This window comes from Otolemur garnettii, unplaced genomic scaffold (assembly GCF_000181295.1).
Source record: "Otolemur garnettii isolate 467f Iridium unplaced genomic scaffold, OtoGar3 scaffold00001, whole genome shotgun sequence".
In the NCBI taxonomy this organism is placed as follows: Eukaryota; Metazoa; Chordata; class Mammalia; order Primates; family Galagidae; genus Otolemur; species Otolemur garnettii.
In genome coordinates, this window is record NW_003852396.1 from 13,241,786 (window position 1) to 13,262,895 (window position 21,110).

General features: G+C 34.2%; 2 protein-coding genes and 1 pseudogene across 5 annotated transcripts in view; 2 read left to right on the forward strand and 1 right to left on the reverse strand.

Moving 5' to 3' along the window:
- The window catches only part of CHORDC1 (cysteine and histidine rich domain containing 1), a 21,194-nt gene extending 6,714 nt beyond the window's left edge, over positions 1-14,480 (forward strand). The window contains exons 3-11 of one of the 2 annotated variants that reach the window (XM_003780831.3): positions 1,387-1,443; positions 2,673-2,830; positions 6,573-6,676; positions 7,163-7,221; positions 10,600-10,670; positions 11,607-11,712; positions 12,928-13,047; positions 13,785-13,847; positions 14,023-14,480. In XM_003780831.3, the coding sequence (XP_003780879.1) occupies positions 1,387-1,443; positions 2,673-2,830; positions 6,573-6,676; positions 7,163-7,221; positions 10,600-10,670; positions 11,607-11,712; positions 12,928-13,047; positions 13,785-13,847; positions 14,023-14,169 (885 nt within the window). In that variant the 3' untranslated portion in view covers positions 14,170-14,480. The remainder of the gene's footprint in view (positions 1-1,386; positions 1,444-2,672; positions 2,831-6,572; positions 6,677-7,162; positions 7,222-10,599; positions 10,671-11,606; positions 11,713-12,927; positions 13,048-13,784; positions 13,848-14,022) is intronic. The other variant, XM_023511605.1, reaches the window with a different exon arrangement.
- Positions 2,841-3,925, forward strand: LOC100961776 (annotated as a pseudogene).
- A 5,900-nt stretch (positions 14,481-20,380) lies between the features above and the next one.
- The window catches only part of NAALAD2 (N-acetylated alpha-linked acidic dipeptidase 2), a 68,828-nt gene continuing 68,098 nt past the window's right edge, over positions 20,381-21,110 (reverse strand). For 2 of the 3 annotated variants that reach the window (XM_012801295.1, XM_003780830.2), the window contains one exon: positions 20,381-20,736. In XM_012801295.1, the coding sequence (XP_012656749.1) occupies positions 20,547-20,736 (190 nt within the window). In that variant the 3' untranslated portion in view covers positions 20,381-20,546. The remainder of the gene's footprint in view (positions 20,737-21,110) is intronic. The other variant, XM_023510141.1, reaches the window with a different exon arrangement.

Sequence of the window (21,110 nt, forward strand, 5' to 3'; positions counted from 1 at the left end):
TTTTTTTTTTTTTTTGAGACAGAGTCTCAAGCTGTCCCCCTGGGTAGAGTGCTGTGGCATCACAGCTCACAGGAACCTCCGACTCCTGGGCTCAAGCGAGTCTCCTGCCTCAGCCTCCCAGGTAGCTGGGATAGGCACCTGCCACAATGCCCAGCTATTTTTTGGTTGCAGCTGTCATTGATGTTTTTGGTGGGCCCGGGCTGGATTCGAACCCATCACCTTAGGTGTATGTGGCTGGCGCCTTAGCCACTTGAGCCACAGGTGCCGAGCTGAGGAAAGCTTTTTTTCTTACAGATTAACTTTTCTGATAAGTGTATTATCAGTGCTGCTTTAACCTTGGATTTAAGGTCATGGTAATTGAATCATCTCTATATCTCAATGCAGAGTAAAAGAGACTTGAATTTCAAAATAAAGAAAAATCTAGATTATTGGGTATTCAAAGCTTCCTTTAAGGGAAAGGAATCTGACAGGGCATATTGTGGGGGGAAAAAAATCATAAACAATTCTTCATGCATATTGACAAACAGCGAAGACCAGGTAGATATGTGCAAAGTCAGCATTTAACTTAAATTTGGGACTTCCCAAGTCTGGAGACTACAAAATTTTTATTTCTTTATTCTCTACTGTACATTGGAATTAGAGATGATAATTTAAATCCGTTTTTTTGTAAGCTACTTGTATTTTGTTCAAAAGTCACAAATGGAGGTACAGTTTTTATACTTCTATACTTCTCACTATGAAGGTCACCTTCCAGCATTTAACAGTGCTTAGGTGCTATGTTAATCTGTTATCCAGAAAATAGAGAGCTTATTGCTGAACTACAGTGGATTTTGTTTAGAAACTAAATTGTTAAAGTTATTATTCTTAGGAGATTTTTTTAAGGTAAAGCACTTTTATTTACTCCCAGGTCCTTCAAATCTGTAGCCCCCAAACTCTGGGCCTGTCATGAACCTGGCCTTATAACATTACCAACTGAGCTCTGCCTCATCTTCCATCTGCCTTAAATCATCTTCCATGAAACAGTCCCTAGTGCCAAAAAAGTTGGGGACTGCTGCTTTAAACATGTGATTTTAGGAAGTATGAAATATTTTTCTTAAAATCAGGTACTATTCTTAAAAACAGAAGTTGTTTAAGGTGCTTCCTTTTGAAGGTAGGTCACAACATAGATCACCTTAACAATGGTTAACTGTGTTTTTTGTTTCGTTTTTTTAAAGAAAGACTTAAAAATTATTTCACTTAATTAGGTGAATCATCAGTTTCACTAAAACTGAAATCTATGTATGTATGTAAGTTATTTGAGATTCAAGGAGATAATAAAGTCTATTTTAGTGGGTTAGGGTTCTCATGGAAATACAGTTTTCAGTGTTTTTGTCTTATTTTTCATAGGGTTGGTCTTGCTGTAAGAGAAGAACAACTGATTTTTCTGATTTCTTAAGCATTGTAGTAAGTACTATTTTTTTTTATTTTCTTCCTAGTAGTACATACAAGAAGCTTCAGATTCAAAGAGTCTGTAGGTAGCACCTTACTTTTAAAATAGAGTTCATTTTCCACCGTCTGTAAAGAATTTATTTTAGACATTAACATTGTAAGATATTAATTACCCATTTGTCTTTTTTTTTTTTTGAGAATCTTAAGGACAGGCTCAGTGCCTGTGGCTCAAGTGCCTAAGATGCACATACACTTAAGGTGGCAGGTTCGAATCCAGCCGGTCCCGCCAAACAATGACGGCTGCAACCAGAAAATAACCGGGCGTTGTGGTGGGCGCCTGTGATCCCAGCTACTTGGGAGGCAGAGGCAGGAGACTCGCTTGAGCCCCGGAGTTGGAGGTTGCTGTGAGCTGTGATGCCATGGCATTCTTCCCAGAGGGACAGCTTGAGGCTCTATCTCAAAAAAAAAAAAAAAAAAAGAATCTTAAGGACAAAGGTTTATTCTTGAAATCAAATGTTGAAAGAACAATAGGAAGGAATCTGATAGGCAGTAATTGAAGGCATTTTCCATTAGGAATGATAAATTTTTACCAAATCTAAGATGCTATCAAGATGCACCATTATTTTGTGTACCACTAAGAAACAAAACTGAAGCTGCTAGTAAACTGACATGCCACTGTATGATTTCAGAGTGTTAAAATGTATATATGGCTTCATGGAATGTGGTATAGTACCACGTTTAAGCATTTACCTCTGCCACATGTGCCAAGTATTCTGTTTTACTTAATTCTCTTAAAAATATTTTAAGTGCCATTATCTCTATTTTGCAGATAAGGAAACTGTAATTTGGAAAGATTCACTACTTGCTCAAAGTCATAGCTAGTAAATAAGAGACTGCGGGGTCAAATTGAGGCTTTTATGAGTAATGGATTTTTGTTATGTAAATAATTTTTAGAATTTTCTTTGTTTCTCCAGAAGCCATCTCTAAACAAGTTCATGCTGTATATTTAATGGAATAAATAGATATTTGTGAAGTGTAATTCTAAAGCTCTTTTTTTTAAAGAAAAAGATAATCTATTCAGATTTAAAAACTCATTTAAAAATACAGCAGATTTGGAATCCTATTTTTTAGTTTCTCAAATCATCATAAAAACTGGAGAAAATGTAAAATACAATTAATTGGTAAAGAAATGAAAATAATTCTCTCTTGGCACAAAACTCTTCATGAGTATCTTTCACTGACAGGGCTGTACAAAAGGCAGGCACAGCAGTGAAAAGCCCCCAGAGCCTATCAAGCCTGAAGTCAAGACTTCTGAGAAGAAAGAACTCTCTGAATTGAAACCTAAATTTCAGGAGCACATCATTCAAGCCCCCAAACCAGTAGAAGCAATAAAAAGGCCCAGGTATGCTTTATATAAACAATTGGCATATTTTTGTTGCCCTTGAATAATAATGTTTGTTCATGGCATTTCCTTTTATGATTTAGCATAATACCATTCATTGTAGCTACCGTGTAGGCCACCAAGTTTTGAACTATTTAGTTCTTCTCTAATCTGCCTTCAATGTTTATTCCCATCAGCCTGCTAATCATGTACTCAGTAAAACCTCATTACAGATTTGCTTACTGTATCATTGTGATAACAGGTACATGTAATCTCATGTGGGTGGAGCCATACCTCTTTCTTGTCTTTTGGCATGTATCTTTTTCACTGTGGCACGGTGAAATTTGTTTAAGGTGTTGTTAAATCAGTTAGAATTGAAAAAGAAACACAAGAGTACATTGAGCTCCATAAAGACAGGGCCTGGGCAAGTGAGAGCCGGACGAGCACTGGGTAACTCTGTGCCATGCTGAGGAAAAATAACTAAACATGGGCAAAGGAAATCCTAAGAAGCTGAGAGGCAAAATGTCGTCACATGCATTCTTTGTGCAAACTTGTCGGGAAGAGCACAAGAAGCAGCACCCAGATGCTTCAGTCAACTTCTCAGTGTTTTCTAAGAAGTGCTCAGAGAGGTGGAAGACCATGTCTGCTAAAGAGAAAGGAAAATTTGAAGATATGGCAAAGGCAGACAAGGCCCGTTAGGAAAGAGAAATGAAAACCTATATCCCTCCTAAAAGGGAAATAAAAAAGAAGTTCAAGGATCCCTATGCACCCAAGAGGCCTCCTTTGGCCTTCTTCTTGTTCTGTTCGGAGTATCACCCCAAAATCAAAGGAGAACATCCCGGCCTATCCATTGGTGATGTTACAAAGAAACTGAGAGAGATGTGGAATAACACTGCTGCGGATGACAAGCAGCCTTATGAAAAGAAGGCTGCAAAGCTGAAGGAAAAATACCAAAAGGATATTGCTGCATACTGAGCTAAAGGAAAGCCTGATGCAGCGAAAAAGGGAGTCGTCAAGGCTGAAAAAAGCAAGAAAAAGAAGGAAGAGGAGGAAGATGAAGAAGTTGAAGAGGATGACGAGGAGGAGGAAAATGAAGATGATGATGATGATGAATAAGTTGGTTCTAGTGCAGTTTTTTTTCTTGTCTATAAAGCATTTAACCCTTCTATACATAACTCCTTCTAAAGAAAAAAATTGAAGTGTAAGGCTGTGTAAGATTTGTTTTTAAACTGTACAGTGTCTTTTTTTATATAGTCAACACTCTTATCTACCGAATGTGTCTTTAGATAGCCCTGTCCTGGTGGTATTTTCAGTAGCCACTAACCTTGCCTGGTGCAGTATGGGGGTTGTAAATTGTCATGGAAATTTAAAGCAGGTTCTTGTTGGGGCACAGCACAAATTAGTTATATATGGGGATGGTTGTTTTTTCATCTTCAGTTGTCTCTGATGCAGCTTATACAAAATAATTGTTCTGTTAACTGAATACCACTCTATAATTGCAAAAAAAAGTTGCAGCTGTTTTGTTGATATTCTGAATGCTTCTAAGTAAAGACAGTTTTTTAAAAAAAAAGAAAAAGAAACACAGAAGCTTAAACACTCGTGTTTACTTCCAAATCTCTGGAAAAACTTGTTAATCTCATTAATGCTGGTGAATTTTTGATATATTTGATTTAGATGATATATATTTTGAGGTGGTCTTAATATAGCTTCTGCTCATTTTGATTTTGCTTTCTTCCTTTAGTGATTGTCTCGCCCTTTGCCTCCACACCCGGCTTTTTTTTTTTTTTTTTTTGGTAGAGACAGGGTCTCACTCTGGCTCATGCTGGTCTCAATGGTGGTCTTGAACCTCTAAGCTCAGGCGATCCACTTATCTCGACCTCTCACAGCACTGGGACAACAAGCATGAGTCATCATGCCCGGCCAGCTTCTGCTCATTTTGTAGTAAAATCATATAGATTCTCCATCCTCACTTTGTAAGAACCAGACTCTCCACACATCTGTATTGAGTCTCTCTGTTATGTCAGCTATTCTTTGTATTGCATTAGCTGGAGATCTTTAAAAACATGATTATGGGGTTCAAATATTAAACCCCTGTTAAAATATTTATTTGGGGGGCAGAGTCTCACCCTATTGCCTCAGGCTATGGTGCTGTGGTGGCAGCCTGGTTCACACCAACCTCAAACTCCCTGGGTTCAAGTAATCTTTCTGCCTCAGGCTCCCAAATAGCTGGGACTACAGGTGCCCACTGCAACGCCTGGCTAATTTTTCTGTTTTTTAGTAGAGACCAGGTCTCACTTTCCTCAGGCTAGTCTTGGACTCCTAGAGTGCTAGACTGTTAGGATTACACTACACCCAGCCTCCCTGTTGAAATTTTTATTCTTATTATGAACTCATGGTATTCCCAACATTTTCTTTATTGATCCTACTTATATTTATATAGTATTAGATGATGTAGGACCAAGATAAAAGCCCTCAAGGGCTTGAGGTGTTTATTTGTTCATCAACATTCTGGATACAGATCATTGTTAAAGAAGCTATTCAGAATGATTTTATTCCATGTCTGTCTTATTTGTAATTATGAGAGACTATCAAAAGCCTTGATAGTTCATTTGGTAGTTAAATAAACTATTAGAAAAAGACAAAAATTCTGTTATAGCTCCCTCTCATTTTCTTTAATAATAAAGTATAATCTTATAGAATAATATGAATTAATTTTTTTTAAATGATGGACTACTAATAATTTTACTTAAGGGTCAGAGAAATTCCATACGTAACTGTGAATTCATTTGGTGGTACTATAAAAAGTATGAAGACAACATTTTTTATGTACTTTTTTAATTCCTCCCATGTCAGTTTTTCCATTGTGAATATGAAATAAATAACTAGGACTTCTATTTTTATTGCTGCATTTGTTAAATTATTAATACTTTTTAAATTGGCTTAAACCCAAATTGTATATAGGAAACCTAACTATTATGAAATGTTACAGGATATTTTTTTTCTAACGCTGCTGAAATTTCCTTGAGATAGTGTTGTAACTGAATTTGGTCCATATACAAGTGTCCACATAAAGTAAATTTATGTGGAAGTGAGTATGGATTCACTTAGTACTTATTTGTTGCCTATTTATAACATGCTCAGCATTTTGTTGGGCATGGAATATAGAAGTACTTTGCAGTCCTTTCCTTAGAGTTACTCTTTTTGACCAACTTGGATTTCTAGTCTTAATAAAGTACCTTCCCATTAGTGCATCTGATTTATAATTAAATGTGCTGTCAATAGCATGATTACTTGAGACTTAATTATTTTAATATGAGAATGTTTTCTTTTTTTCTTTTTTTTTTTTTTTTTTTTTTGTGAGACAGGGCCTCAAGCTGTTGCCCTGGGTATCACAGCTCACCGCAACCTTCAACTCCTGGGCTCAAGCAAGTCTCCTGCCTCCGCCTCCCAAGCAGCTGGGACTACAGGCACCCACCATAACACCCGGCTGTTTTTTGGTTGCAGCTGTCATTGTTGTTTGGCAGGCCCCAAGCTGGATTCAAACGCGCCAGCTCAGTGTATGTGGCTGGTGCTTTAGCCGCCTGAGCCACAGGTGCCGAGCTGAGAGTGCTTTCTTTTAAAACTTAGAAAGTAGACACATCATAACAATTATTTGTAAAATACTTTTTGATTCACAAAGCATTTGGCTTCTTAAAAAGCTTTTGAGTATAAGAAATATTTTGGTACATATTAATGGTAATAATAAGTTTTCAAAATTCTCTAGCCCAGATGAACCAATGACAAATTTGGAATTAAAAATATCTGCTTCCTTAAAACAAGCACTTGATAAACTTAAGCTGTCATCAGGGAATGAAGAAGATAAGAAAGGTAAGATTTTATTTTGTTTTATTGTAATTATTTTCTGTACAATTTAAGCAGTCATCCAAATGAGACCTCAGTAGTTTACTAAATGTAAATATGGAAGAGCATATTGTAGTAAAATATCAATAATGCTACAGAATTAATGTATGGCTCATTTTATTATGTCTTAAAAATAAAAACCTGTTGAAAGGGTTTTTTTTTTTTTTACAGTTCATTGTTTCTTGTGCATGATGAAGAACATACTTGGTATTTTCTGTCCTATACCTGATACTATAGGAGGAAAATACCCTTTCATAATTTCTCTTTTACAAAATTAAGATAAAGCATTTTATTACAGGATAGAAAAGCATTATATATTATTTTGGGATTATAGACATAAACTAAACACAATAGTTGTTTTCTTAAAAGCATTGTTTAATTAATGGAAAAGCTTGCTTTTTGAGAATGATACTGCAATGAAGTTTATCTTTTTAATTTCATTTTTTGTTTCAGAAGAAGATAGTGATGAAATTAAGATTGGAACCTCATGTAAAAATGGAGGATGTTCAAAGGTATATATTACAAAATTTTTGATGGGTTATGAAGTAAAATTTTAATTTTGAAAAAAGTACATTTCAGCAAAAAGTTCAGCAGATATTTGCATGCTTGTTATATGTTAGATATTGTGCTGTGGACTAGAGCTGTTAACATGGATAAGTTGTTTCTAAAAAGTATCAGATACAGTACAGTAACTGATAGAATCAGGGAAATAAATTTCAGATGAGTCAGCATTCCTTGAGCTCTTCCATGTACCACATGCTGTTTTAAGGGTAGGATATATGGTATAAATTAAAGCAAAAATCTGTGTTCTTCTGAAGCTGATATTCTCCTATGTGGAGAAGGACAATAAATAGGTAATTAAGTATATGATTTCAAGTAGATAGGAAGAAAATAAAGCAGACCAAGAAGCTGGAGGTTCTGGAGTTGACAGCTAAATGTGTACATTTGTCAGCAAAGTATTTTTTGACCTGGTGACACTTAGTAATATAGCAGATAAGTTATATGAACTGGAGTGGTTAGACTTGGGAGCTAAATATTTTTTGAGATTCTCAGTGAAGTATTTTTTTATGTGATGCCACTGAATAAATACAGCAAATGAGTTATATGAACCTGGAGGAAAAAGAGTACTATAGATAGTGGGAGCAGCAAGAGTAAAGAGAGGCTTTAGAACATGACTGTGCAAGAAATAACAAGGTCTGTGGAGTCTGAGCAAGGGTGTGACAGTATCCGGTCAGAGAGATCGGCAGGATTATAGAGGTTCTCATAAGCCATAATCAGAGATTTGGGTTTTATTCTAAGTATGCTGGGAAGCCATTACCTCTTTTAGGGAGGGATTTTTAAAAGACTATTTGGTAGTGGTGCAAGAGTGGAATTGGAAGAAAAACCAGCTAGGGAGAAACAATCAGTACAATTAGAAAGTTTTAAGGGTGTTTATTAAATGGGGGATGTAATCAAACCTCTCAGGCCTTTTCCTGCTTACTTAACATAAAAATTGCTCACCCTTCAATATTTTCTCTCTTTTTTTCTTTATGTCCCTTTTTACCTTAGATTATTAATTTTGCATATTTATTTTTCTTATGATCCATCTAAATCTCTACCCTCCACCCTGGCTGGTGTAAGATTTGTGAAGCCAGGTAGAGGTAGTAGATGCCAAGGAGTGAGTAATTCTTGGACTGAGGATGGCAGTGTAAGTCAAGGAGGAGGTTATCAGATGAATTTTGAAGATCAAATGACCATTTTATAAATGGAAAAACCAAGGACATTTCAAGTGTAGGTGATAGCAGAAAACAATAGTAGTAGTACAAAATTTGCTGCTGTGGAGTTGAGTTTGATAGAGATACTTACGGGTGAAATCCAAGAAGGCGTTACTAGTGCTGGGAAGGTAAACCTCATCTTAGTTTACAAAGGCCATTAAAGAAATTCTTAATTTTTTTTATTGAAATACAACATTAAAATTTGTTAAAAGATATACAGATTTAAGTTTATGGCTCAGAAGATTTTCTTAAACACACCAGCATTGCAGTGCAGTCTGGTTTTGCCTCTTCTCGTTCGTTATGCCCTTCTCCAAAGGTAACCTACATTTTCTCTCAACATAAATTTGTTTTGCCTATTTTTTAGTTTAATGTAAAAAGTGTACACTTTCATATTTTGGCTCTTTTGTTTAATGATATTTTTGTTATAGTTAGCCTTTGTTGCAATATAGCTATAGTTTTATTCTCTTTCGTTGCTTTAAGCCATGCCATTGTTTAAATGTGCCACAATTTATTTTTTCTTTTTATTATCCTTTAAAATTTTTTCTTTGATTTATACTACTGTAAACATTCTTGTTTATGACTTTTGGGACACACATACAAGCTGAATGTTCCTCATCTTTAATGTTTGGGGTCAGAGATATTTGGGATTTTTTTTTTTAATGTTTGTTTATACTTAACTGGTTCAGCATCCCTAATCCAGAAGTCTAAAATAATCTAGTGAGTATTTCTTTGAATATCATGCCAATTTTATATCTTGGAGCATTTTGGATTTCAGTATTTCAGTATGGGATGTTTAATCTCTTTATGTTTGGCTTTAAACAGATAATTCCCTGTAGTTTTCCAAAGTGGTTATATTACTTTGCCCTACCAGATATGAGGCTAGTTCCATTTGTCTTACACTTCAGCAACACTTTGGTACATAGTTTTTTATATTTTAGTTATTCTGTTGTGTGTAGTGTTCATTGCAGTTTTGATTTGTACTTCCCTGATGGTTAGGTTGAGAATGTTTATTAGCCATTTGTATATTTTCTTATGTAAAATGTCCATGTTTTTCTAATTATCTTTTTCTTACTGATTTATAGGAATTTTATATATATATATATATATATATGTTAGTTGAGTCCTTTGTCAGAGATACTGATGTCTTTTCACTGTCTTAAAGATGTCCTTTGATGATGGTTTTGATAAATAGGCTCTTTTATTTTAAGAAAATCCAATTTATCTATCTTTTCCTTGGTGACTATTGATAATGTCCTGTTTAGGAATCTTTACTTTTACACGAGAATTTTCTCGTGTAAAAGGACATTTAAGAGCCAACTAAGTAAATACAGAAATACATAACTAAAAAGAGGTTAAAAAGGAGGACATTTAAATATGCAGACCAACTGGAATGGATTATCTTATAAAGTGTGAAGTAATTATAAGAATTTGAATGTGTGGAGTAAGAGGTGAAACTAAAGAGGACTGTATTACAGAATTACTTTGGAAGACTAGATATGATGCATTGAATAATATGGGGTGAAGAATAGTTTGGGGGGACAGTGGTGATAAATTCAGAACCTTACATATAGAGCTTTTTATGTGCTTGTGTACTATCTTTGGGATATTTATGTATCTAGTACTATGCTTTGGATTTACAAAAATAAATACAAGAGTTTGATTTTCTATTCTTGTAGGTGATTACTATAAATACAAAAATAGAAGGAACTATTGGCTACACCATGTTTTATTACCATAAGTTTTTGTGAATTTGTCTGTGGAGCCTTCTCTTTCAGCAGCAACAGGGTCTGGAAATTTGCAGATAAACTTTGGAGATACATACAGGTCTGCAGCTCATTTTACCTTTGATGAGAATTAAAAAAATTACCATCACTCTAGAACTTGGAGAATTGCCGATTAATTTTTCCATATTAATTGATAGTGGACACATGGAGTGTAATAAGTCATACTGTAGCCATATTTCTATTGAGAATACTGATTCCTTGATTTCAACTATAAGTTTAAATACCTATGATTGTTTGGGACCTCATACTTAAAAGGTTGAATTATTTTCATAGTGATGACCACAGATTCAGTAAGAGATGTAACTAAGATATGCAGCTAATTTTTTTCTTTTTTTTTTTTTTTCTCTTTTAGACATATCAGGGTCTACAAAGTCTAGAAGAAGTCTGTGTTTATCACTCTGGAGTACCTATTTTTCATGAGGGGTAACTTATTCATGACTTATTAAAGTACTTTGTGGTAGAGTTTAGGAAAATTAAGCCTTAATGCCTTTAAACATTATTTGCCAAACCATTTTACTTACATTGCCATTTAATCTTTACAGTAACTTAGAAATCTAGGATACAATTGTCCTCTTTTTGTATATGAGAAAACAGAAATAAGGTTATAGTTATTGTGTTTCAGAAACCCCGTGTTTTTCTTTATGCTCTGTATTTCAATATGATGCTTCTTTTGGGGGGCTCAATTTTTTTTTTTGAAAGGCTGACTGAATTGCACATTGAATGCCATTAAGAGTTTGGGCTGTTATTTGCTAATTACCCAAGAAGACCCATATTTTTCTGTAGCTCTCAATTGAGATTCTCTCTTCTATATTATGTTTAAGTTTATGGAAGCACAGTACCATGTTGAAATCTTCCACTGTTTCTATATTCTTCAGGACTCAAACCTGAAGTTTTACTGTAACTTCTTACTTCCTATGTTGGATTTTTCTCATGTAAATAATAGAGAATTTCATGTACTTTGAGATTGACCATCACAAGTTGTGTAATACTAGTTTGTAGTATGCTTAAGAGTTCTTGATTTACTGATACATTGAATTTGAGCCTTATAAATCTTTGTTACTTCATTATCACTTTTTGGTAGTTTCGTGGGAAAATGGGGAGTGTGAGCTATCAGTGAAAGCTGATGGAATTTTATTATCTTTACTCCAAAATTAATATAATAAATGGCATTCAAATTTTAAGATTATTAATGTTCCTGATATACTGTGTGGCCATTTTTAGCTGTTTAGTAACTTAAACACTTGCACGATATTAAAGTTGTACATTTAACTTTTTTTAAATCACACTTGTCACTACGATAATTCTGAATTTAATTGGTTATGAGATTTTATTTCTGAATGTTTGTATGATGATTTAAAGGATGAAATACTGGAGCTGTTGTAGAAGAAAAACTTCTGATTTTAACACATTCTTAGCCCAAGAGGGCTGTACAACAGGGAAACACATGTGGACAAAAAAGGATGCTGTAAGTGACTTCCAAAATAAACAGACTGGGTTATATTCATCTGAATCATTTTTAAAAGTTTTGAGATTATTCTGTCATTAGATTTTTATAAAAGCTCTCTTTCTTACACCATAAAGCTCTGACATGTCTACAAAGTAAAATTAATCTGAGTCGAGTTCCTACCTAGTGCACAAGCAAAATAGACATCATTGGTTTTTGTGAAATACTTAAGCCTGCCCAAATTGAAATCTCCTTTTCTTTTTTTTAATAAAATTGACTCTGTGCCTGTGGCTCAAAGGAGTAGGGCACTGGCCCCATATACCGGAGATGGTAGGTTCAAACTCAGCCCTAGCCAAAAACTGCAAAAAAAATTAACTCTGTAGTCTGTTTCTACTCTTAGTTCTTTAAAAATTACTTTTCTAGTTATTTGATACTGAATATTTAGACCACTGATTATTTTTTGGTCACTTAAAAATTTAACCATTGACTGTACAGATGCACAAACACTCCATCTAGTGCCCAAAGGGGAAGATTGCAGACTTGTTTTTGTGGAATTCTCTTGAATGCCTTTGCTTTGCTGTGGGGAAATTTATGAAGAGAAAAAAGAAAGCATCACTTCCTACTTACTTCGCTATACAGCTTTTATAAAATATTTAGGGCTATACAAATTATTCTCCAAAGCTCATTAAATTATAATAAGACAAGCACTTTATTGCTAAGTAAGTTTTTTTCTGTTAGCTACATATATTTTATAATGTATTAATTTTTCAAATTAGTTTAGAAATGTTTTCAGTATTCAGTAGTTGCTGCTTGTCAATAATACATGGATTAGATATCATAAATATACCCCTGAAGTTATAATACTGTATCTACCACAAAATTTCAGGAATGTTTTATTAGCAGAAATTGAGGGCTGTCTCTTTATATTTTCCAAGGTTCAAAAGTTCAAAAATTACAGTTTGAAAAAATAGTTATTTTCTATTTTTAGAATATAACCCTTGAAGAAGATGTATTTTTTAAATTTTTTTTCATAAATGCACTAAGTATTTAAGCTGGTAGCATTATTAAACTATGAAGAATGTTTGCATCATGGTGCATCTTGGTGAAAAGTTTTGATATTTGCCATAAAAACAATAAGGCATGGTGATTTTTTTCTCAATTAGAAGGGTCAGATTTCTCTTTTTAAGAAATTAAATATGTGGTACATTTTCAACTTAGAAAGGTTTTATATTACAGGGGAAAAAAGTTGTTCCATGTAGGCATGACTGGCATCAGACTGGAGGTGAAGTCACCATTTCAGTATATGCTAAAAATTCACTTCCTGACCTTAGTCGAGTAGAAGCAAATAGTACATTGGTAAGTCCACGAAATAACTTGGAATAAAAATTCTGTTTTGTACAATGTCCTTTTATGTATTACAAAATGTTCATATAGCAGCTGATTTTAAGATAAGATTTTACAGTGTCTTCCATGTGAAAAAATAAATTATATTCATAAAATTCTATTTTAAATGAAAATTTCTGCATGATAGTTATTTGTGAAACATATAGATATAGTAGCTTAGAAGATTTATGAAGTCTTATGATATTTAAGTTCTGAGAGCTACAGCAAAAAAAAAAATTGAAATAATACGGTACTTAGTTCTTAGTATGAAACTTCATCAGGTTTTCTTTTTTGCTAATGATTTTTTTATACAAAAAATAAAATATTTGGCTCAGCACCTGTAGCCCAGTGGTTATAGCACCAGCCACATAAACCAAGGGTGGTGGGTTTGAACCCCGCCTGGTCCAGCTAAACAATGACAACCGCAATAAAAAATAGCCGGGTGTTTTGGTGAGCACCTGTAGTCCCAGCTACTTGGGAGACTGAGGCAAGAGAATTGCTTATGCCCAAGTGTTTGAGGTTGCTGTGAGCTGTGACACTATAGTACTCTACCTAGGGCACTATAGTGAGACTCTGTCTCAAAAAAAAGAAAAAAAAATTAGCAGTTTCTTAAAATAGCTTTATTTTTATATCAGTATTATATTTTTATAATCAGCATTTATAAATCTTTAATTAGAATTTGATCAATTAACTTTCTATATCTTTTTCAGTTAAATGTGCACATTGTATTTGAAGGAGAGAAGGAATTTCATCAAAATGTTAAATTATGGGGTGTAAGTATTATGAATCCATAAGAATTTTTTTATGTCTTAACAAAAAGGTTTTCTAGATATACAAATGGCCTTAGAAGCATAGATTTAAGGTTATTTGCATAAGCAAGACTTTAGTTTTCCTTTGAAACTAATAAAACCACCCAGGTTTACTGTAATTCCTTTTTGATTGTCACAGGTGATTGATGTAAAGCGAAGTTACGTAACTATGACTGCGACAAAGATTGAGATCACCATGAGAAAATCTGAGCCTATGCAGTGGGCAAGCCTTGAACTGCCTGCAACCAAGAAGCTGGAAAAACAAAAAGAAGATAGAACAAATTGAGTGGAAGAGGAACAAAAGCTATTACCTGTTTCAGAATTCTTACTGTGTGAAGTGGTTGCTTGCTGCTGTAATGTTTATTCGTGTGTTGTTTCTGAATCCGGCATTTCAGGGTCAAGATTAGTTTTTTTCAGCCAAAGTCCGTTTACTTTTTTGTGCCTCCCATCTTCCTTTTGAGTTAGGTAAGATTGATTAGTCACTTCTCACTTACAGTACCATGGTTGTGTCCTGTACTTGAAGAAGCTGGAAAATAGCTCATAAACACAGAGCATCAGAGAAATACTAAGCAACTTTATTTTGCATCTATCCTACCATAATTAAGCAAGGTGAAATAAAGCAAGGTGAAACATCACGTTTTTAATCAGTCTTTTCATGGATTTTACGTTCCTCTAATACTTGAGATGAAGCTCTACATTTTTATTTCATGTGGCATTGATTACTTTTTAAAGAGGAAGAAGAGGTAGTATAGTTAGCTAAAGGAGAAGGTGCATATTGGTTAACAAATAAGAATTTGTTTACAACTAACTGACTTTCAAAATTACATCAGGCATTTTTTATTACTTGCCAAACATGATTTAAGAATATAGGAAACAAATGGAATTGCAGGAGTATCAATTTGGTCAAAATTAACCATTTTGTAAGACAAAACAATAATGTTAAAAATCTTTTCTGATGATATCTTTGTGTGGTGGTATAACTAAATTGTACCTGATTTACAGATTAAACCCTCTTAAAAACTTTGTTACATATAAAATCCTCCCTGATGGAAAACTACATCTATAAAATCATAGATTTAAAAGGTTTGTGGAAATACATTAGGATGTGAGAAAATTAAATGTATGAACTTACTGTATGACAACTATTATGTGTTAAATAGCTTCTTTTGGAATTGTTTTCATTAAGGTTTTCGTGAAGAGCTTCACAATTCTAGGGATACAATGTTGATTATATATTATATTTTATTTATATTAAATATAAGTGACAAAATTAGATTGTTTATACTAAGTTGATCCATTTTTGATCCAGCAAGAGCTCAAAACAAAATCTAAAATTAAGAAATGTTTTAAAGGCCAGACTATGGCAGAAATTTGGGGATTAATTGGGCTTATATATATTAAAAATGAAAAAAGTTTGTTTCTCAAACTCCTGAGTGTTTTCCTATTCTTGGTATTCGTGGAATTCTTATAAAGAAAAAATTTACATAAGTGCTATCTTAGTTAATGTGTCATTACCCTTAGCAAATGACAATTAGATATAGTCATATAATTATTAAAAGGTTTAGCTTTTACAAATAAAAATGAAAAAACCTGGCAACCACACTCTCATGACATTAAAATGTCATTACAGATTTTTAGCAGTAAAATTTGTACCCAAATAGAAGCATAAATGTCTAGTACTTAGAGATGTGTTTAAAATTTTTAACAAAAATCTTTTATGATTTAGTGATCTGTTTGTTTAACAGACATAGCCTTGTTTATTGTTGGGGGGGAGTTGATAATTTGATTATGGGTAATGTTTAGTATGTTTTTTTAATGCTTCTTTTTTGAAGCTGTTTTCCCCTAAACAATATCTGTTATATGTGATTGAACTATTATTTAAAGCAAGTGGATTATTATAACCTCAGAATTAGTTACAAAGCACTGATTTTTATATATATACAGCTTATATATTTAGTTTGGTTACATTTGTAACCATCTTACTTTGTTTCTTATTCCTAAGAGTTTTGAATTTGTTGCCCAGATAAAAATATAAATGATATTTATCTTAGATTACATATAAAGGGACATAGTTATAGTTAGGTAGAATTCGCTTTATTATCAGTTTGTCAAAAAGTTAATAAAAAATTGTTTAACTTTATTGAATTGTTTCTCTAGAAATACGGTTTGTCTTTCTTAGCACTCAGAGTAATTACTGGAGCAAAGCAGTCAAATTAGGTGTATTATAACCAGGTGTATGGTGAACTTGCTAACTTAACTCAGTATGAGAAACTTAAGGTGTTACTTTTCTTGCCTGCCACCTTTACTAGTATAAAGAAGTCATGTCCTAAGAAATGGAGCTTTCTTTCTAACCTCTTATTTTCAGATAATTATAGATTTTACAGACAGCTGTAAAAACAATAATACAAAAGTTCTTTATATCCTGTATGAATTGCCTTCTGTTAAAATCTTAGATTACTAAAGAACACAGACAAAATTAAGAAATTAACCTTCAAACAATACTGTTGACTAAAGTAGAACACTTGGAACATTTAATTTGTAATCATCTATTTTTAGTGGAACTCCTGTGGGTTAGGTCCTGAGACTTAATGGTAATAATCCTTTTTTGGTAAGGATTTGAGCTATTAATTTGTAAACAATTAAAAGTATGAATTGGAATCAACAGTTCTTTACAGGTTGATGCAACTTCTTGGTGTAATCACATACTAATTTAAAAAAATGATTTTTACTTTATTATAATCTATATTTCATGTCAGGAATTTTTGTTCTTCAACTTTTTAAATTTTCTTTAGAAAATTCTTTCACCATCAATGAGTAAAGAGAATTTTTGCGAATATTTTAGGAGGACTTGGATTTACTGCCTCCCAATCCCTTCCTTTTTAAAAAAATTAGGCATTCCTGAGCCTGAAACTTCATGTCATGCATACAGCTATAATAAGTAAACTTTTAAAAACCAATTTAGGAGGGCTAGTGTCTGTTTTAGGGCATTTGAGTATATATTCTGTAGCTTTTTTTTTTTAACAGTTCTATCTTCTTGACACTTCAATTCTTGCTGATGTTCTATTGCAAATTATTTTGACCTGGCATTTATATTTGTTATTTACTTGGTACTCTTCTGCCAGTGTCATAATTTCATGGCCTCAGTTCTGAAATGCAAGCTAAGTCTAGCTTGTTTTTAGGTTTTGTCGATAGGCTGTTTTCTGTTTTCTTTCATTTGTTTTATAAGTAGAAGGCGCTTTTGTTTTTTTTCTGTACTGTTTCCTGACTGCCCAGGCATCTGACAGATTTGTAGTTAATTGTGGATGCCTATGACTTCACACATGTCACATTATCCCTAAAATACCAAAATTGCAAAGTTTTTCTTCTGCATGGTTACTGTTTTTTAAGTTTTTATAGAATTCATGGTTGTGCAAAATTCCCTTAAGAATAGTCTTTCTAAAGGCTGTTTATTTTTTATTTTTATTTTACATTTGTAGACACATGTTTTCCCTCTGTGGTCCAGGCTAGGGTGTAGCGGTGTGGTCATTGTTCACTGAAACCTTTCCCTGGGTTCAAGTGATCCTGCTGCCTCACACTCCCAAGTAACTAGGACTACAAGTGCACATCAACATGCCTGGCTAATTTTTCTATTTCTTATAGAAGTGTAGTTTCACTGTTTTGCTCAGGCTGGTCTCAAATTCCTGACCTCAAGTGATCCTTCTGTCTGGGCCTTCCAAAGTATTAGGGTTACAGGTGTGAGCCACCACACCCAGCATGTGTCAAAAAAATTTAATTTGCCATTCCTTTTTGACTCAGCAGATACTGTTTAATTAGTTATCCTTTTTTAAAACGTTGCTTTATTAAAGTCAGATTAGTGAGAAGTCTGGAAAAAGGACACCTCCCTTAACTTGAGGTACAGGGTATCCATAAAGTTCATATGCAGTTTTAAGCTGTCCATTTTAAATTGCACACAAACTTTATGGACACCCTGTACTTCCCCTTCCAAAAAAAATTAAATGGGACGTATTAATGTTTTAAAACAACATAATTCTTTTGTTCATAATGGTTGAGTTTGCAGTTGGATATTTATTTGATTAACTGGTCAGTATCTGTATTCCCCCATAAACTGCCTCTGATCTTAACACTGTTTTCACTGACCGGTTGGTTGGTTTTAATTGTCACACCTATAGCACTTACAGGCTGATTACTGTTCTAAGAACTTTAATGAAAATCAGCTTAATCTTTATGACAACCCTATGAGGGTGTCAATTACTGTTTTAGAGTAGAGAAACTAATTTATGGCCATGTTTAATTTACCCAGAGTTGAAACTAGGGAGTTTTGTAGTAAAGCTAACTTTGAGGATGCAAAATTGATTGCATTCTGAACTTTATGGACATCCTCCTTTCATTCAACAAAGAATTATAATCCCTGGCTTGGCGCCCATCACACAGTGGTTACAGCATTGGCCACGTGCACCAAGGCTAGCAGGTTTGAACCTGGCCGGGCCTACTGAACAATGTCAACTGCAACAACAAAAAACACCCAGGTGTTGTGGCAGCGCCTGTAGTCCCAGCTACTCGGGAGACTAAAGCAAGAGAATTGCTTCAGCCCAAGACTTTGAGGTTGCTGTGAGCTGTTCCATAGCACTCTACCTAGGGAGACATAGACTTTTGTCTCAAAAAAAAAGAAAAAAAAATTATAATCCTTTTGAGTACGATGTTTAAGTATGGAAATAAATGAATCCAACAAAACAATTTAGGCATGGTATAGTCTTACAGTATAAGAAAAAACACAGGTTTTACATGTTTTGATAGTTTAGGCTGATTGGAATTAATGGGTTTAGTATAATTACAGTTTTATGTAAAATGAAAGCTGAATGACTGTATCAGATAAACCCAGACTGCCTACTTTTTTTTTAGAGGCCAATTTGGGCTGTTTTTGATGCCTAAAGATTTTAAGTCCCTCTTCCTCTGTCCTCACAGTAAAGCTACTTATATTTATCGGCTGGAAAAGACTTAGAAAGCAGAGGAGGGAAGAGATTTAAGGGAGCTGAAAGCCAACAAGATAAAACCAAAACCTGAAGATAGGTGGAGTTCTAGTCCCATGGTTAGAGGACACTTCAGAAATTCTGTTTGTGACTTAAAAATTCACAAAGAACTAGTTACAAGAAGTAACTTGAATATATTGATATCTTTTTTCATTTTTGGACAAGTAGAGTGTCATTTAGCTAAGTATTTTATAATGACCTTTCATTTACTCTGCGGAACATCTCTGTGGTTACATCAAGTATATTACTGCTCATTTTGCCAAAGGAGAAATTGAGGCAAAGGAAAGCTGTATTATTTGTGTCGGGTCATGTGTAACAATTAGCCAGATTTTATTTTAAAATTTGAGACTGACTCCAAAGTTCTTGAACTATTAACCATGACACTGAAGACATCTAAGTCACCATGCAAAACCAAACATTAAAACTTTCATTTGCTTATTAGTGTTTATTCCTTTACCATGGAATTAAGTTTATTAAAGAGCTAAAAGGCAGTTGACAAGAATTGTAGATGGATTCTTTAGTGCGGCTGTAGCACTGATTCTTATGGCAATGAATTTGTCCCTCGCAGACATTTCTAAAGCCTTGTGCACGTGTGTACCCAGACTCAAGGGGAGGACTTGGAAGGTGGCCATAGTTCAGCAATGAGATATGTAGCATTTTTTCTATGTGTGAATAATGAGGATGAGTTTACCTAGACTCCCACCCAGATTAAGATACTGAAAATTCTCATCGAAATTTCCTCCTGTTGTCATCCCCGACCTACCATTTGCTCTGGCAATCAATAATCTAATTTCTAGCACCATAGATTAATTTTGTCTCTTCTGCGTGTAAGTAGAATCATGTATTACTTGTGTCTGTCTTCTTTCTCTTAACATTGTGCCAATATTTCACGTATTCACACGTTACTATTACTGCTGAGTAGTATTCCTTTGTGGATATGCCACACTTGTATTCAACTCTTTGTTTGGCACTTGGGTTGTTTTCACTCCTATAAATATGAACACGCATACAAGAGGCTTCTTGTGATGAATGTTTTTGCTTCTCTTGAGTAATACCGAGAAGCAGAATTTTAGGGTCATAAAGTAAGTGTATGTTTAATTTAACAAGAAACTACCAAACTAATTTCCAAACTGGTTTTATTATTTTTCGTGACCACCAGCAAAGTGTGAGAACTCAAGTTTCTTGCCATGATTTAACTTAGGGAATTTTCTCTTAGCTTCTTTTTGACATTTTTTTTTCTTATTTTGTTAGAGTAACACTTTGGTTATGTAGCTATGAGTTTACAAGTGAATCTTTCTAAAAGCAGAGTATGAATGTCTTAACTCAATAACTAAGAAAATGACACGAAGGCTATGTTAACCAGTTTGATGAGAGTATTTCAAAATGTATATGAAAATAACACACTGTACCCCATGATTGCATTAATGTACATAGTTATGCTATAAGAAATAATAAAGGAAATTTGAATGGAAAAAAAAAAGGAGATGAACAAAACAGAACTCTAATCAAAACATGACATGAAAAGCAAGATTTTAGGACACTCTGGCTTTGTGGATTACCAAAAAGAAGGTTCAACTGTATCCTCAGACTTTCAGCAACACCTTTAATAACAACTTAGTTAAGACCTTAACCAAGATTATAACACTTCTTTCAGCGTCCCTGCTGCTGCTTGAATTGTAAAAGCTGCAACTGAAATATGTTTCTTTACTTCCATCCAGGCCAAATGAGGATCTGCTTTATTTTCAATATCAAACATGGCATCGTAGATCCCTGGAAATGATTCTCCAGCATATTTGTTGTGGCTACTTGGAGCAAAGATGATGTGCCTAAAATTTAAAAAAAGAAATGCCACAAGTTCAATTAGTATATACTGTGGGTGCTAAAAAGATGTATAAAATTTTAAGAGATGTTATCTGGCTCGTCGCCTGTGGCTCAAGTGGCTAAGGTGCCAGCCACATACACCTAAGGTGGCAGGTTCAAATCCAGCCCGGGCCCACCAAAACGACGGCTGCAACCAAAAATAGCTGGGCGTTGTGGCGGGCACCTGTGGTCTCAGCTACTTGGGAGGCAGAGGCAGGAGACTCGCTTGAGCCCAGGAATTGGAGGTTGCTGTGAGTGTGATGCCACAGTACTCTACCCAGGGGGATAGCTTGAGGCTCTGTCTCAAAAAAAAAAAGAAATGTTATCTATGTATTCCTTT